Source organism: Triturus cristatus, chromosome 8 (assembly GCF_964204655.1).
Source record: "Triturus cristatus chromosome 8, aTriCri1.1, whole genome shotgun sequence".
Lineage (NCBI taxonomy): Eukaryota > Metazoa > Chordata > Amphibia > Caudata > Salamandridae > Triturus > Triturus cristatus.
Genome location: NC_140591.1, coordinates 785,987,796 through 786,007,166, shown reverse-complemented (window position 1 = coordinate 786,007,166; position 19,371 = coordinate 785,987,796). Strand labels below are relative to the sequence as shown.

The 19,371-nt window shown below is 45.4% G+C and overlaps 1 protein-coding gene across 1 annotated transcript; it reads right to left on the bottom strand.

Annotated features, from left to right (window-relative positions):
- Window positions 1-15,714: 15,714 nt before the first annotated feature.
- On the bottom strand, window positions 15,715-17,652 carry LOC146805090 (zinc finger MYM-type protein 1-like). The gene has a single exon (XM_085623774.1). The coding sequence runs from the start codon at window positions 17,650-17,652 to the stop codon at window positions 15,715-15,717; it is 1,938 nt and encodes a 645-aa protein (XP_085479900.1).
- Between the last annotated feature and the right edge of the window lie 1,719 nt (window positions 17,653-19,371).

Sequence of the window (19,371 nt, the reverse complement as noted above, 5' to 3'; positions counted from 1 at the left end):
TGTACTCAATATGTCTGTCGGCACGGTTGTGCGGCCACCCCCTCAGCTGGTTGGGCCCATCACGGGTGTGTATGGTGCTCCATGTCTGTCTTGCCCACTACAATGTGACCCGTGTGTGTCCTGTGCCAGACTCAGGCCCCAGGGTGTGGATGGTTGAAGTCAAATTAGAACTCAGGCATAGTTAGACTTTACAAGACACATGTAAGGTAATAATGCAATCAGTAGGCATCTTCTCTTTATGGTGTGACTTTTTATTTTGGTTGGGGTAGGGGGGGGGTTTGACATGAGGGGCTTTCCGGGTGTGTGGAATCCAAAGTTCACTTGGGGAGTTGGTGTCCTTGCCATTTGAAATCCTCAGAGTCCATGCCACAGTCTTTGTCAACATTGGTCAGACAGTGACCGGCAAGTCCATGTGGCAGAGAATGTCTTTTGATGCTGTGCTGCTGTTGCTCCAGTGGGCCAGGTGCCAGGCCAGGTGTCCTGGGAGATGGTGCTGTTGCGCCGACCCTCACTGCCTTTTCCGTGGACGACCCGCCCTCCTGCAGGAACCCTCAGAAGCAGGCCGTGACGATGTTTGGGATGCTCCGTCGGATGTCTCCTCCTCCTCCTCATCCCTCCCTGTGGGTGGTGATGTTCTACGCCTGCTGGCACAGGGAGGGTTGCCCATGTTGTCGGCCATCCGACGGAGTGTACTGTGAATTCCCGTGAACACCGTCACGAGCTCAGCCTGTCTGTCCTCCATCCTCCGTTGGTGTTGCAGTAGACAGGCATGTTGCTCTGCGTGTTGCTGGGCCTGCTGGGTCTTGATCCCCTCGAGGATGGACACAACCTGGGCCATGCCCGTGGTGTCCTGCCGGTATGTGTCCAGGATGTTTCGGACATGGGAATATACCGGTTCCCCAGCCAACTGGTCAGGCTCGCGCCTCCGCTGTCCTCCACTGCCACCACCCCTGCCCACTTGCACCTGGCCTGCCCTTGTGGGCACATCGGGTCTCTGGGACCCCTGAGGGGTGGCATTGGCGTTGTCGCCTGCCTCCTCCTGGGTGCCCGGGACACCGTGTCCCTCCTGGCCAGCCTGGCTGCATTGTGGTGGTGGGGCAGGGATCCTGGGTGTCTCCTGGGATGTGGCAGGAGTGGAGGTGGTGGTTGGCCCAGTTGTACCGGACGCAGGTGCTGCAGGTCGTTGGACACCAGAGGGGCCAGGTTGGTCGGGGTCGGGTTCGTCCACAGAGTGGTGAGAGTCGTCGCTGCCGGTGGCTCCGTCATCCCGCCGAGCCGGATCCTGTGTGTCTTCCCCCCCAGTGTTGGGGGTGATCCACGACGTTGACCTGTGTGTGAGAGAGACAATGTTAATTTTGTTCCATGCAACATCCATGTTTCATTGGTTTCTAAGTTGGCACATTTCCTCTGGGAATTTGGATATGTCTTGCATTCCACTCACAGTGCACTTGTACATGGGTATGTCCCTTGGCCACAGCTTTAGCGACTTTACCTATGTGTGGCACAGTCTTACTTGCTGCGTCAATTGTGACTGCAGTCAGCAGTGGAGTGGGCAGGTGTGGAGAGCCATGCATTGGCGCCTTCCGTGTTGCACTGTACGTGGGCACATGGAGTGGTTCCACACACTTAGATAATGCAGGTAGCTGTCGTTGTGCTCGTGCACAGGTTGTGACATGGCTCTGTGTTTAGCCATGGAGAAGAGGGGGTGTTCTGGCACTGGCCACCCTTGTCTACATGCACGCAGTCCACCTGCTGACGAGCAGACATTCCCACACCCCACAAGGCTGATTTGCTCTCCCTGTGTGTCCCTTTCTCGCTCCCTCTCTGTCCCCCTCTCCCTCCCTCCGTGTGTCAGCCTCCTCACTCTGTCCATCTCCCTGTGTCTCCCTCCCTCTCTGTCCCCCTCTCCCTCCCTCCGTGTGTCAGCCTCCTCCCTCTGTCCGTCTCCCTGTGTCTCCCTCCCTCTCTGTCCCCCTCTCCCTCCCTCTGTGTGTCACCCTCTGTCACCTCAGCCCAGCTTCCTGGGCACAGACTGTTAGCAGATCTTTGAATGGCCCTTGGCTTGTTGATGTGAGTTTGTTTGTGATCTCCAGGCACCCATTGGGTGTAGTGTCTGTGTCTGCGCTGCTGCTGTGGTGGTGTGTGCTGCCACTCTTTCACAGTTTTGGCTGTTCATTAGCTGCTGTCATGTGCAAAAAGTGCCTTCACCCCCATGTCTTAATGCAAGGCGTCCGCCATTTGCTGGCAAGTCTTTCCTGTGTGGGGACACACTGTTTGTCTGGCTGTGACCTAGGCCATATGGGCAGAGGGCATTGTTGTCTGCTTCTGAGTTGCACTATGTGATTTTTGGGGCCCACACTCCCACCATCCCGGTTACCGTGTCTTGTGTTGGTGTTTTCTGTGGCCTGTGACTTGACATTGTCCAGCTGGGTGCATGGGGCATGGTGGCGCTAGTGGCATGTGCGTGTTCATGGAGTGTGGTTAAGTCATGCGATAGCTTGGGGTGGTTGCGTGCCTGTTTGTGAGTTTGGTTGTGGATGACGTTCCCCCCATGTGAGGTGAGTTGTTTGTGTACTCACCCGGGTCTCGGACTCCTTCTAATCCGTCCACTGCCACCACCGGCAGTATGGCCATCACCCTCTCCTCCCAGGGATGGTAGTGTACGGGTCTGCGGGCCGGCCCTCCTCCAGTGACGTTGGCCTGGTTGTGTTCGTCCGTCATTTTGGCTCGGACCCTCCTCCGCAGATCGTACCACCTTGCTTGACATTCATGCCTGGTCCTTCTGGTGTCCGCAACAGCATTCACAGCATCGACGATGGTCTGCCACATGGATGTTTTTTCAGAAATGCTGGTCTGTCTGACCAATGTTCCAAAGAGGTGTGGCTCAACTCTGAGGATTTCATCGACAAGGACCTCCAACTCTCGGCTAGTGAACTTTGGATTCTTGTTAGTGGGCATGGTGAGGGGTGTGGGTGTGGATGGGGGGGGTGTGGATGGTTGTGGGTGTGTGGGTGTGGTTGTTTGGGTGGGTGTGTGAATGTGATGTGGGGGTGTTTGTGAAGGTGTGTGTGTGAAGGTGTGCAAGTGTGAGGTGTGGTCAAGCTTCTAGTATGGTGCGGTAGGTTGTCTGTGGGGTCTGGCAGCAGTGAGTCTGTTGCAAAGGCTCATGGTTTGTGTGTGTGGGCCCTTTTTATTGGTCCATTGGTGGGTGTGGCTGTGTTTGAACTTTGGGTGGGTGTGTTATAAGGAGTGGTTGTGTTTTGGGCCTCTGTTTTGGATTTTGGCAGTTGCAGGTCAGTGATTGTGTTGTTTTTGAGCTTGTTGGACATGTTTAGTGGCTTTGTGCCATTCGAATGGTGTATTCTTATGTTGTTTTGCTTTGTCCTGGTTGTGTACGTGCGTTTTTAACGTGTGTACGGTGTGTACTTCGGCCATTTGGTTGTACAGTGCTGTCCTTGTGTCTGGCTTGGTACGACTCGTACATGCGCGATGTTGTGTGAAGGTGCTGGTGTTGGGGCCCGGGATACGCTCCATACGTCCGCGGGTGAGGGTACGGTTTGTACATACACGGGGGTACGACACGTACACTGGTGGGGGTACAACTCGAACGTACAGGGGTGTACATACACGGGGGGTTCGACACGTACACGGGTGTACATACACGGGTGGGGGTACGACACGTACACGGGTGTACATACACGGGGGGTTCGACACGTACAGGGGTGTACATGTATGGGGGTTCGACACGTACACGGGTGTACATACACGGGTGGGGGTACGACACGTACACGGGTGTACATACACGGGTGGTTCGACACGTACACGGGTGTACATACACGGGGGGTTCGACACGTACACGGGTGTACATACACGGGGGTTCCACACGTAAACGGGTGTACATTCACGGGGGGGTTCGAAACGTACACGGGTGTACATACACGGGGAGTTCGACACGTACACGGGTGTACATACACGGGGGGTTCGACACGTACACGGGTGTACATACACGGGGGTTCGACACGTACATGGGTGTACATACACGGGGGTTCGACACGTACACAGGTGTACATTCACGGGGGGGTTCGACACGTACACGGGTGTACATATAGGGGGTTCGACACGTACACGGGTGTACATACACGGGGGGTTCGACACGTACATGGGTGTACATACACGGGGGGGTTCGACACGTACAGGGGTGTACATACATGGGGGGTGCGACACGTACACGGGAGTACATACACGGGGGGTTCGACACGTACAGGGGTGTACATACACGGGAGGGGGTACGACACGTACACGGGTGTACATACACGGGTGGGGGTACGACACGTACACGGGTGTACATACACGGGGGGTTCGACACGTACACGGGTGTACATACACGGGGGGTTCGACACTTACAAGGGTGTACATACACGGGGGGTTCGACACCTACGCGGGTGTACATACACAGGGGGTTCGACACGTACACGGGTGTACATACACGGGGGGGTTCGACACGTACACGGGTGTACATACACGGGGGGTTCGACACGAACGTACGGGGGCTGGGTGGGCGGTTCGACTCGAACGTACGGGGGCTGGGGGGGGGTCGACGCGTACATAGGAGGGCTGGGGGGAGTGTTGGGCGCGTATGCGGTCACATGTCTCCATGGTTGCTATGTGAGTTCGGTGCGGACGGTGTTTTTTCCATCCGGTTGTACCATCGGACGCACGGGACGGATCGGACTTCACTTTTCACATTTGTACGGTAAATCGTCCGTGGACGTGTCGGACACATTTCCCGACCCGAGGAAGTGTGGGGAATAATTCCCAATGCGATTCGTATGGACCTTTTACCATGCGAATCGTAATTGGCAGTTTGTACGGCACTTGTGCGATTCGTACGGTAAAAAGACCGGATACGAGTCGTACGGGGAATTTTTTTACCGGATCGTGATCGGCACCAAAGCCTTTAAAAAAGTCCTTAAAAGGCAGATAAAAATGCAGGCAATGCTATCAGTTTGGCTAAATTAAAGTCAGAGAGCACTCCGGTTTTGATGGCCACAAAATACGACTCGAAAGAACAACCTTATAGGTGACCACTGCCATACCTCCGGTGCACGATTGGAAAGACGTCTGAAACAAATAATGGCTGAAAGGTTTATGTACCTACAGATTAAAGAGATGAACCCAAAATGGTACTACCTATCCACGATAGTCAAGTGCAGACTCTGTGGATATCAAAAGGAAACGTTCAACCACCTTTTGTGCTGCTGACCTGCACTCTTGAATGCCCCCCACACCTTGCTAAAAACCTTGGGGCACATTTACAAGCCCCTTGCGCCTTATTTACGCCGCCGTTGAGTCGGTGGCGCAAATCCTGCGACATGGTGCGGGGTACTTACAACGTGACGCATCTGGGAGATGCGTCACGTTGTAAAGCCCTGCGCCACATGTAGGCGTTCCCGCACAGGGGGGGATATTCCGGCGCAGGAACGCCTCCTAAAAGTGGCTGAGTGAAATCTACATGATTTCACTAAGCCACTTTTGAGGCCATGCTGCGTCAAAACCCTGCGCCTGCCTGAAGCAGGCGTAAGGATTGACGCAGCATTTTAAAGATAGGGCACCCCAGAGACTTGCTGGAGCTGCGTCAAGCTTGCGACGCAACTCCAGCAATGCACCACTTTTACGGCACAGATGCGTCACGCATCTGTGCCGTTTTTGCCCCATGGTGCGCCGCATTGTAAATGCGGCACATCCATGGTGGCGGAGCTGTGGCGCACAATAACTGGCGCATCCCTGCTAATATGCAGGGATGCACCAGTCATTGTAAATATGCCCCCTTGTTCCTCCCACACGGGACACAAACCCGTAAAGACGCCACAAATTGGTTTTTAACATAGTTGGGCCATGTGACCTGAAAATCTGGCAAATGCATCAGCAAGTATTAATTAAAGATCCTAACAAGACTGATCTCTGCTCTAACTAAGTTCACTGAAAACAATTGAATTTTAATGTTTTGTATGATTGGCTTTTAGTATCCGTTTGGATAGATCTTGTAAATGCTTTTTACTAGCTGCTCTTCCAGTACATGATTAGACACTAATCTGCTTTATGGCTGTTATATTGCATGCACTTTAAGCATTGTTTTGCACACTTCAACTGCCTTGCACAGGATTGAGCGGATGTCTATCCTTCGGTATTAATTATGACTCCCAAATTTTCAAGGGACTTATTTAAAACTGGTTTTATCCACGCTTGCATCTAAGAGAATAGGCATTACATGTACAGTTTGCACAGCTATCCCACTTTTGTACACCAATGATCTTGTTTTAGCCTTGGCTCTGTCCATGAACTTGCTATTTTTATGGGATTTATATTAATGTGGCCAAATATGTGCTATATCTCTGAGCTTGTTGATATCCGTGATAGCAACATTTACAGTCTCCTCTCTTACCTGATAAAACTAGATTATATTTAAGCTTTTGAACACACATTGTACAGATTTTAATTAACTATGCAATAAAGGAATAGTGACTGACAAGGCGTGTATAATACACAGAAGCCTAAACTTCCTGTATAAGCCCATCTCTAATTTCCATATTACAGTGAAGTTGTGACATCTCTACTCACATGCAATAAAGTAAGGACGCAGATGCTCTACTGTAATAAGATATTACAGTTGACTCTGGGCCAGAGAAAGCAGTCAAGGTGAGAGTCTGGTCAAGAAGCAATATTACAGGGGCGTGGTCTCGCGCCGCGGCAAGATGGCGGCCGTTCCGTGAGCTCCGCTCGTACACTGAGGTATTTTCTCGATAACAGCCTTCAATCTGGCTCCTGAGGACTCCCCATGATGTTTTCACCGCGCTGAAGAATTGGAGCAGCGGTTGTGGCCATCCCGAATTTGGATTATGCCTTTTTGAACCTGGGGTCTGCTTCTACCTCAAAATCTGCGAGTGGCAGCCGTTTTGTGCGCTCTGCTCGTTCCTGGATTCATCTCCTGAGGTAAACAACCTGTAATCTACCACTTGAGGACTCTCCAGGATGTTTTCATAATGCTGAAGGGTTGGAGCGGCGCTTGTGGCCGCCCTGAATTTGGACTCTGTTTTCTTGAACCCGAGGTTTGTCTCCACTTCAAAATCTGCGAGCGACCACCATTTTGTGTGGACTACTCGTACCTTGTTGCATCTCTTGAGGTAAACCGGCGTTTTGATGATGAACGCGTGGCAACGTTTTTTCTTCTCTCTTTTTGCATTCTTGTCCTGTGTTATAAATAAGGAATGACTGTTGCCTCTTACCACCTACTACAGCTGTTAGTAAGCATGATCTTCTCCTCAGCACCGTATATCCAAGCTTTGACATGTTTATTACAATAATATCTTCAGAGGTATTGCCAGTTGCGCTACTTTTTCTTTGTCCTGGCCCTTTGCCCAACCTCTAGTGTGTGCTTATTATATTTTCGGTATACTTCCTAGCCTCTTGGTGAGTTTTTGTTTGATTTTTTTTATCTCAATTAACATGCTGCCTACTTCATGAGGGCATGCTATCGCCAGAGTGCTGACGGAAGGTGATATTCGATATTCGCACATACTGTCTCCTTTTTTTGAGTTCCAAAGACCAATTTCATAGAATTTGTCGTCTTTGTGGCGGATGGGCAGGCGGAAGTCCTTATTGAGAATCCCCTCTCGACCATCTTATCCTTCCAAGATGGCCAGTGAAGCTTCACATGTACCAAACCCAAGAGAGCCAAGAATGACCCTCCTTCACCCATTTTATCATCTCAAAACCCTGTTCTAGACACTATATTGGATGAAGTACGAGGTCTTAAATCTTTTATGGCTACTACTAACGAGAAGCTCCAGTTAATTGAGGATCGCTGGATTACTATGGATGCTAAGGTGTTTGACATGGAACAACGCATTAGTGACGTTCAGGATATTTCTACTAAAATCCCATTTTTGGAACAAGAAATCCACCGTCTCAAGCTTCACACTGAGGACCTTGAAAATCGTAATAGGCGTAATAATCTGCGCCTTTATGGTTTACCAGAAAATATTGAGGGCACGGATATGCTTCCTTTTCTGAAGAAATTTTTGTCTGAACTCTTAGGCATTGCCCCTGACCCTGTATTAAATATTCAACGTGCTCATCGGCTTGGTCGTTTTCAGCCTCATGCATCTAAACCCAGAGGTATTATCATGTTGTTTCTGGAGTTTACTGACCTAATGCGAGTCCTCTCAGCTGCAAAATCAAAACGTCGCCTCACTTGGTCGGGACACAACATCTTCATTTCACAAGATTTATCGAATGCTACAAATGCACGAAGAAAAGAATTTCTGGCACTCCGTCCTCAAATGAGACAGTTGAATATTCGATATGGCATCCTCCATCCATGTTTGTGTAAAATTACACATGAAGGCTCTACGCGTTCTTTCGATGATCCTCTTAAACTGAAACTGTTTCTTCAAAGCCTCTCTTCACTTCCTGCAACTGGCTCTCCTCCCGTACCTTAATGTCCTCTACTTCTTTTGCTCTTTCTCCTAATATGGCTGTGTACTAAGTTTTTTCATTTTTTACCATGGTCTCTGCCGTCCAGTCTGTCGCTGGTGCTGCAACGCCCCATGCATCTGTTTCTGTTATTGTCTTTTAGATCTGGATTTCTTTCCTTGATCTATCCTCGTTTACTTTACTTTCTGTCCTCGTTTTCTTTCTTCACTTTGTTCTTTTATCCCCATGTTTACAAATCTACTTACTTGTTGTTAGTCTGTTTACTGCTTATGTCCTTTGGAATTGTGTATTTTGTTACCATTGTTGTCCTGTGTTTCGAACAATTATGGTGTTTCCTTTTTTCCAGCTGCCTTCCTGAAGTGTCTCAACTCCTTCCATACTGTACCCCTCCGTCCCTCCAGTATGTGTAAGTTTGTCACATGGAATGTTCATGGTCTGGGCAACCCCGTCAAACGTCAGAAGGTACTTTCTCATTTATCTAAACTAAACTCTCAAATATCTTTCATTTAAGAAACCCATTGTAATGTAGAAGAATCTCTTAAGTTGAAAAGACAATGGGTTGGTCAAGTTGTACACTCTCCTGCCTCTAACAAGAAAGGAGGCGTTGCTATATTGTTTCACAAATCGTTGTCAGTGCAAATTGTCTCCACGCAACATGATGATGTTGGAAGATGGGTAATGGCCAAGGTTTTGGTACAAGGCAAGAATTTGATCTTATTGAATATTTATGGTCCGGTTAAACCTGACCCCAAATTTTGGCATGATATTAAAGTTCTGCTTTCCACCTTTGATTGACCCAACATTGTTATTGCTGGTGATTTTAACCAATGGATTGACCCCTTCTCTGATAGACAATCTAAGTCCAAATTCCAACCTGACAAGTCTCACAAGGCTTTTCAATCGGCCATTACCTCTCGTCCTCTATTTGATGTTTGGAAAACATGCAACCCGGACTCTCTGGAATTCACGTTTTTCTCCAATGTACATCTTACAAGATCCAGGATTGACTATATTTTAGTTAGCAAATCTCTACTCCCATCGATTCAAGCCTCGGAAATTGGGTCAATTTTTATTTCTGACCATGCACCTGTCCTTACTGTTTTGGATCTCTCGTTAAGTCTCCAAAAATCTAGTCGTTGGAAGCTTAATAATGCTCTATTGTCAGATACTGCTTTCATTACAGAAGCTACTGCATTTGTTAACGAGTTTTTCATGTTTAATAATCCTTTAGCAACCTCTGTTTTTTAATAATTGGGATGCTTTCAAGGCCTCCTTTCGGGCTTTTACTATTTCTTATGTATCTAAGAAAAAGAAAATTGTTAGGAATAAGTATCTAGCCTCTCTTCAAAAGCTTAAATTACTAGAGCATACTTAGTTTACCTCCAAATCACCCTCGGCTCTGCATGAGGTCATTAAAGCTAAATCGGAGCTAAATAAACTTGCAACTATTGAAGCCTGTAATATTCTCCTCAAAATTAAATCTAAATATCATGGGGGCCAAAATAAAGCTGGCAAGATGTTAGCCAATTATTTAAAGGTCAAGTCTGAACGTAAAAACATTGGTCCCATTTTAAATGAATCTACTAACAAGTTAGTGTCCTCCGATGATGACATTGCAAATATCTTTCATGACTATTACCAGGCCCTAAACTCTGATGACACCAACCCAACTAATCAAAATTTAGATATTTTTTTTTCTGGCCTTCCCTCTCCCCCTTCCTTACCCAGTGAATTTGATTCATTGGAGGTTGCGGTTACTGCCCAAGAAATTACTGATGCCATTAAGTCCTTAAAAAAATCTAAGGCCCCTGGACCTGATGGCTTTTCGGTCGAGTTTTACTCTACCTTTACCTCACTGTTTGTCCCGAAGCTGTTGACGCTGTTTAATTCTTTTATTAATGATGCGAAGGCATCTGGCTCCTTTATGGACGCCCTAATAATTATCATTCCCAAACCTGACAAAGATCATTCCCTGTGCAAAAATGATCGCCCTATTTCATTAATCAACTATGACTGTAAGATATTTGCAAAGATTCTTGCGAGTCGTCTTGAGTGTCTTCTTCCATTATTGGTTAAGACTGATCAAGTTGGTTTTATTAAGGGTAGATTAGCAGCTGATAATGCTCGAATGTTTGCTAATATTATATCTCATGCAAAAAAAATTAAATCTCCCCTTGCAGCACTGTCTCTTGATGCCGAAAAGGCATTTGACCGTATTAATTGGCAATTTATGTTTAGATCCCTCCAATGGTTTGGCTTCGGTCCATCCTTCATTTCATATGTTAAACTATTATACTCCTGCCCCCGTGCTAGTATTTTTGTTAATAATCACTTTTCTAAATCTTTTTCTTTGTCTCGTGGTACGCGCCAGGGATGTCCTCTCTCCCCTTTGTTATTTGTCCTGTGTCTTGAGCCTTTCCTTGAGCGTATTCGGGTCAATTCCCATATTTCTGGCTTTACACATAACTTATTAGAAATCAAATTATCCGCATATGCCGATGATATATTGGTATATATGACTAATCCAATTACATCCCTTCCCCCCTTCATGGATGAGGTTCAGTTATACTCCAGCATTTCTGGTTATAAGTTGAATCTCTCTAAAACAGAAGTTTTACCCCTGAATTCATTATGTTATCAATATATGTTTAATGATACTAATTTTACTTGGTGCCCCACGAAAATTAAGTGCCTTGGAGTTTGGTTCTCCACGTCCCTATCTGCTACAATTAAATTTACATTTGCTGCATTAGTCACTCAAATACAATCTTTGCTTCTTATTTGGTCCCCATTATACCTTTCCTGGTGGGGTAGATTAGACACTATAAAAATGATGATTGTACCTCATGTCCTTTATATATTGTCTATGTTGCCTATTCGCATTCCCATCTCCTACCTGTCACAAATTAATTCCATTTGTGTAAAATTTTATGGAATAAGAAACATCCACGCATTTCCCTTATCAGACTTAAACGCCCTAAGTCTGAAGGTGGAGTACGCTTTCCTGATTTCAAGGCTTATCACTCAGCTTTTATAATTAAACAGTCCTTTGCTTTAGCCTTTGATTTTACTGTTACTCCTGTTCCACGGTGGATTGTTTTTGAGCGTTCCTCTCTAAAGGATTTTTCTTTTCAGAATGTGCTTTACATGTCTAATTGTTCTTTCATCTCCAATAACCCTATTATAAAATACTCCCAAAATTTATTATACAACACATTTACTAAAGGTTTAACCCTTTTTCAATGCTTTCTATCTTCTACTATCTGGTACAACAAATTTCTTCGTTACAAGGGCAAATCTTTTTACTACAAACACTGGAAGGAGAAGGGCATTATTTTTGTTCATCAATTAGTTTTTCAACACTCTGTTATTTCCTTCCTGGATGTACAAGCACGTTTCCAATTACCTGACACCTCTCTTACCGAGTATCTTTTAATCTCAGCTGCTATACAAACACAGTTAGCCTCTTTTGACTCTTCTATTCCCGCACCATCCCTTACTCCCCCAACACCATTGTACAGTCTATTTTCTTTGCAAAAACCTAAAGCCGCTCTTGTTTATAAACTACTGTTGTCGCATACAGCCGAGAGATCTAAGTCCTCTTCTGAGCTTGCTTGGGAGGTGGATTTATCTCTTTCATTTACTATAGATGTTTGGGACAAATTATGGTCTAAGTTATTTAAAGTTTCTGCGGCTGCTCGCATAACTCAATCCTTGTATTTTATTTATAATAGAGCTGTTATTACTCCTGTTTGTATATCCAAGTTCTCGCCGTCAGCGTCCACACTTTGCTGGTCGTGTTCTGAATATGCTGGCACTTTGAAACATCTCCTTTATGACTGTTCTAATGTGTTGACTTTTTGGAAATCAGTTTGGTCAAAATGTATGATCATTTTTGATTGTAATCTAAGTTTGTCATTTCATAATGTTTTTTTAGGCTCTTCATCACCTGATTTGGATGGTTCCACATCTGTCTCTTTATTGTTTGATCTTTTTATTGCATTAGCATTTAAAGTCATTTTATCTTCCTGGAAAGACAATTCGAAAATCTGTTCATTAATGTGGTGGAATTTTATTTGCGATGAGCATCGAATTGCCAGTGTCTCTTCTTCTGCCAGTTCCCAAAAAATTAAATCTGATCTTCTCTGGCTACCTTTTACATCTTATCTTTCTTTACATGCTCCTCCTCCCTAATTTGGTTTTTTTTTTCTCTTTCTCTTTCTGATACCTTATATTCTCTTAGGACATTTGCTATTCTTTGTTGCATATTCTATGATTTATGTTCCCTATTGCTTTAATCTTTTTTTTTTTTTTTTTATTTATTCTTTCTTCTTTCTTCTTTCCTTTCTCTCTTTTGCTCTGTTTCTTTTTTCTTTTCCGCTATTGTTTGTTTTATTCTCCGGGTTTTTCTTTGTATATTGCTTTTCATTCACTGATTTATTATAATATGTAAGTGCGATAATGGTTTCTTCTTTGATTGTATCCCTTTTGGATTTTTTGTGTTTTTGTCTCTTCCAAAATTTAATAAAAATTTCTTAAACAAAAAAAAAAAAGAAGCAATATTACAGTTGTAGTTTAAATAAGGAAAACTGGAACTGACTATTCCTTCTTCAGATGTGTTACTTCAAAAAGGAAAGGATTCAGCACGAAGAAGATGTTTTAGGGAATAGTTTTCTGTTTGTTCGATGCTGCAGTTTGCTACAGGAAATTCAGAATTTCTGCATGTTCTACATGATCCGAGCCACAGCAGTTTTTTAACCTGACTTCCATTAAAGTGATTCTATTATCTCTTTTACAATATTTGCTAACTGCTTCTCGATTTGTTTCATTTTGCAGTACAAATATGCTTTTATTTGTCTTGTCTGCAACGATCACAAAAGAGCAGGATACCAAGGATTCAAGTGGTTTGTAGAAGGTTGATGATATGAATCTCTACGGCGTGCGTGTGGAGGGAGCGTGTGTTGAGCAGGATGCAGCTGAGGTGTTCGGGTTCGGTTCTTGTGGGTCATGCGGTTAGTGGTTCTGGTGTGGGCAGCCAAGTGATGGTGCATTTGCAGTTGTGGCAGGTGAATAGGCCCTGGTGTAATTCGGTGACGTGAGGTGGTGGGCAGTGGAGCATCCAGTGTTGAGGGCATGGAGGATGCTTGCATCGTAGTGGTGGAAGGTCTAGGAAACAAGGTCCGATGCGCTGGGCATGGTCCAGGCGTGGACGGGCGCAGAAGTGCTTGCCTTTGGTGTGCCTTTGGCGCACCAGTGGCATGACCGCACAGTGGCTGCCATTAAGTAGTGTTGGGAAGGCGAGGGCTGGACAGCTGGGATGCGGAAAGAGGTGCTGAAAGGGAGCAGGGCCGCAGGGGATGAGATGCAGGAAGAACACGAAGCAGAGGCACAGATTGAGAGGAAAATAGAGGATGATGTAAGAAGAGCAAAATAGTAAAAAGTAAAGAAGAAAAAGCGCAAGAATGCAAAAGGCAACAAAGCAGAAACAGGGGAAAAAAGGCAAAAAAGCAGAAATAGGAGGAAAACAGAAAAGCAGAGAGACTCACCACTGGACCACCAGGGATGGGATGCAGGTGAATATGTCACTTTACTCCGTACGCGTTTCTAACGCGTGCCATTACCCCACATTTTTTATTCCACAAAATCTTTTACAATGCAGGGCTTTACAACGCATTCCATTACAACGCATTGTCCATTACAACACAATTTACTATTCTAACACCTATGGGGAAAGCGTTGTAATGGTTTGCGGTGTAAAGCCCTGCATTGTAAAAGATTTTGCGGAGTAAAAAATGCGGGGTAAAGGACTGATTTGTAATGCAATCATTGTAAAGGATGTTTTTCTGACACTGGTGGGTGCCTGTAGGTGGAGGAGGGCCTCGAACACAAGACCTGGTAGCACAAGGGGCAACAGCTACCAGGTGGAGCTGTGCGCTGAGGGAAGCAATGCACTGACAAGGTCCTTGAGGTCACTCCTTCACCGCTCAGTGGCCACCATTTAGTAGTGTTGGGGAGGCGGAATGCTGGACAGCTGGGAGGCGGCAACTGGCACAGGAGGGGGCAGGGCCGCTGGGGACAGGCAGTGGCAAGGTTGAGAAGCAGAGGCACAGATTAAGAGGAAAATAGAGCAAGATATAAAAAGAGCAACATAGTAGAAAGAAAAGTAAGAAAAGAGCAAGAGGGCAAAAAATCAGAAATGGGAGGAAAAAGGCCAAAAGCAGAAACCGGAGGAAAACAGGAAAGCAGAGGGACTCACCACTGGACCACCGGGAATGATGCCCAGGCAGGTGCCTGTGGGTTGAGAAGAGCCTTGAACACAAGACCTGGAAATGCAAGGGGCAACAGCTTCCAGGTGAAGCTATGCAGTGAGGGGAGCAACACACTCACAAATTCAGTGAGGTTGCTCCTTCACTGCTCAGCAGCCACCATTAAGTAGTGTTGGGGAGTGGGAGGGCTGGACAACTGTGAGGCGGGAAGCTGCACTGGAGAGGAGTGGGGCAGCTGGCAGGGGCGGCTCTAGGCTCATGGTGGCCCTGTGCAGGGAGCGTAGGTAAGGGGCCCCGGAAGAGGGGGTCCGGGTGGGGCGGAGCTCAGGAAGGTGTTTTAATACAATATCCAGAAAAGGCGTTAGATGACCAGTACCTGCGGCTGCTCCTACCCTTCCGAATTCGTCTCAGAACGATAACATTTAGGAGGAGGAGGGCATTGTGACACACGACGTGAGGAACTGGCACAGACGGCTGCAGGGCCATGACAGTCGGGCCCCGGACCCACAGCCCCCCCACAGAGAAAGAATCTGTGGCTCTTTGCCCGGAAACAGTAATATCGATACCATATCGAATATGGTGTCTTACGCATGGCCATGTCCGTTGCAGACACTGCATAGCCGCCTCGTGACACAAGCGTTTAACTTTTGCCAAAATTTGCCGCTGCGTTTTGCCAGCTTTCGCTGTTTCCACCAGGCACCACTTGGAGGTAGCAGCAATACCCAGCTTTTTTTTTTATTTGTTTGTTTTTTATGTTATGTTTTTTAACTTTTTCTTTTACTTTTTTACCTTTTGTGTTTTACTGTTTGCTATCTCTTCTATATTGTTTCCACTTTTCCAATTCCATTTTCCTTCTTTCGTTATCTTACCACCTGTTTTTTTCATTTCTGCATACTTAGTGAGTAGCAACATAGCGAGTCTGATTAAAACCATGGAAAACATCTTGCATACTTCTTCATGAGAGAAAGTCAACTTTGCGAGCCTTCTGTGCTGCAAATTCCCTGATAAGCTGTCCGTAATCCAGAGATCTAGAAATGTCATGTTCAATTGATAACAGGGCCAAATGATTCAGTCTCTCTTGAGTCATTGATGTCCTCAAACAATTTTTAATCAATTTCAGTTTTGAAAAAGTTCTTTCCCCTGAAGCCACTGTAACTGGGATTGTCAACGCAATGCGTAAAGCCACTGCAAGATTTGGAACTGCAGTGTTCAGTTTGTTTTCATAAATGAATTTTAATGTTTCCAAAGCTGTTGCATTATTTGGCACCAAGGAGGAGACCATTCGCAGCTCTGTATGTAAATCTCCGGGATCAACATCTGAGTCAGAACTGTCGATTAACACGATGCTTAAATCTGCACAGCTTTTCATCAATTCATTATCGTTCATGCTAGCAATTTTCCCCCAGTCGTGAAGGAATCCAAAGAAATCATAGTGATGTTTCATCTGAGTAAACCTTTCAGTCATGGACATAATTGCTTGATCCATCAAGACGTTGAAGAACTCAATGCGATATTTCTCTTTTGGTTCTAAGGTTCCCTCATCACGACTCTCGTATTGAAATTGTCCCCTAATCGTTCTTCTTCGCAAACTTGTAGATGCAGGAAAACTTATCTCATCTGAGCTCATCTCCAGTTCTTCCACCAACTCCTTAGCTGAAACTTGTGCAGATTTGAAACCACTCTCCTTATACGTTTCCAGAAACTGGACAGTATTTTCAAGGCATTTCAATGCAATGTCAAGTTGCATATCCTTACTTTGCATGATTTTGCTAACAAGATTTATTTGCTGCAAAAGTTCATACCAAATCACCAGCGATACTAGAAATGCATAACTCCTTAATTGCTTAGCCAACCCGGCTGCCTCAGTTTTGGCCTTTGGGTCATTCGCTTCCTCTGATACTTCAACCACGGCGTCATAAACGGCGGCCACTTGGAAACGGACAGCCTTTACGCTATCAATACGGCATTCCCATCGAGTTTCGGATATGGGCTTTACTGTCAGATCTTTAACGTGCTTAATGAGTATTTGCCATCTCTGTGTTGAGGCAGAAAACAGTATGTAAATTTGATGCAAGATTCCAAAAAGAGTTACAGCATGAGTGGATGATTTCGCCATATCACTAAGTACTAAATTCAAGCTATGGCAACCGCATGGAACATAGAACGCTCTTGGATTCATGTCAAGTAAACGTTTCTGAACACCACTCTTGCAGCCTCTCATATTTGCCCCATTATCATACCCTTGGCCTCTGCAATTCTGAAATGGCAATTGCAATGCCTGCAGTTTTTGCAAACATGCTTCTGTGAGACCAGCACCTGTGCTGCTTTCAACAGGCAAGTATCCAACGAAAAATTCACTTATTTCAACTGGCATCGTTTCCACGTTCACAATTCGAAGGACCATCGTCATTTGCTCCTGATGACTTGCATCAGGTGTGCAATCCAAAATGACAGAAAAATATTTACTCTTTTGTATTTTTGCAATAATGTTTTCCAAAACTGAAGCTCCCATAAGATTAATTATTTCATTTTGAATATTCTTGCCCAAGTAATGGTCATGGATTTCAGCGCATTTAATTCTATGCACATGCTCATGCATATATGGGTCATACTTGGCTAGCAGCTCAACCAGACCTAAAAAATTGCCATTGTTGTGTTTGAACAAAGTATCAGTTTTACCACGAAAAGCCAAACTTCGTTCTGCTAGAAAATGAACAATGGACATTATCCTTTCCAAGACCTTGCCCCAACCATCACTTTCCACTTGCAGTAACTGCTGCTGTTTTTTATCTATTGTCTGTCCTTGTTTTAACCTTCTTTCTAATTCAACCCAGGCACTGACGGCGAGCATGTGTTTTGAAGAGGATTCATGATCAGACAGACAACTGTGCATGTGTGCCCAGTCGTCATTTCCATCATTAGTAAATTTGATCCCTGCATCAGAAAACAATTTACAGCAAAAACAGAATACTGCATTATTGTTTTTTGAATAGACAAGCCAGCGCCTATCTATAATTTCACCATTCCTTAATTTCCGTGAGAACATGGTAACAGAAAAACGACGTTTACTTTTTGAGTGCTCATCACTTGGATACTTTGTTTTAGAATCTGGGTCTCTGGAGGGACCCCTTTCAACAAGAAAAACACGTTGCGCGTCCGTAAGAGATTTCGGCCACAAAGCAGGATCCCTCCAATCACATAAATCATATTCAGAACACGGGTCTGTAACATGGTCTTGCTCTTTGGCTTCCTTTTCAATACCAGCATCATCCGTCTCTAAACACTGAACCTCCTTCGGAATGCCAGATGTTGATGGACCGATGAATGATGTTTGAGTTTCTCTGTCTGAGGGTCTTTTGTAATAATCCTCATCCTGAGTTGGTAATTGCTGCATGTTTGTATCAATTTCAGAGTCACCTTGTTCATTTTCATTGGTCTGCTCATGAGTATCATTCTGCTCATGGATATCATATTTTTTTTGTTCTTCTTTATGGTCGTCAGCGCCTGTTTTACCTAGTGCATCAGCAGTACTCTGGCCAGAGGATTCTCCATCTTTATGTTTCCCTTGGGTGATAAAGTTCAGGATTGCTCCTTCCTGTGACGCTACGAAAGCCTGCTGAGCCACCTTTCTCTTTCGTTTCGAATAACCAGATTCATGTACTCTAGTTCTCTTCATTTTGCTTGCAATGCAGCGGGCGAGGCTAGCAGTGGGTAGGGAAAAAAAAGAAGATAATCAGCAGTGGCGGCTGCTGGAAGATTTTGATGTGTAATTTTTATTTTCTTGCAAAAACAACAGTTGATGGACAGAATGCAGAACAATATCATACATTCACCCCAGTACAGAGATCTGGGCCTAAATCCATCGTTTCTTTGCTCACCACACCACCCAAGTTCAGACATGGCCATATGCAAATCAGCCTTGACCCTGTGCCTCATGGGAACAGTCCAGCCCGAACTGCCAAGCCATGTCTTCCCTGGACCGGAATCAAGCGTCCTAGGACCGGTTTAGAAACCGGTCCTAGGACGCTTGATTCCGGTTCAGGGAAGACATGGCTTGGCATTTCGGGCTGGACTGTTCCCATGAGGCACAGGGTCAAGGCTGATTTGCATATGGCCATTTCTGAACTGGGGTGGCGGAGTGAGCTAAAGAATGGTGATGGATTAAACCCAGATCAGTTGACTGGGGGCGAGTGTTTGATTTGCTCAAACGCTCCGTCCATCATCCCCTTTTGTATCGATTTTTATTTTCTTGACAGGATTCTCCTGTGGCAGATGTCTTGTGATGGACCACATACCCAAGCTGTACATTTTCCCCCAACACAACAACTTCAATAAAACTAAGATTTAAAGGTTGACTTAAACACAATTTTCAAGACACAAAAAAATACTCAACCTCCCAACATAAAACCACAAATTACCAAATCCAAGGATATTTCCTAAAGAAATTAGGACTCTGATAGGTCACGTATGCAAAAACTGACTGTAGGATATGCAGGCAAATTAAAAACGTGGAGTTAGAATAGTAATTTTGACCTCCCTGTGTTTGCCACGCCCACTGCTGCCCTGAGGATGCAGTTCGGGATAAGTAATGTGCTGAGCAAGTAGTGAGCAG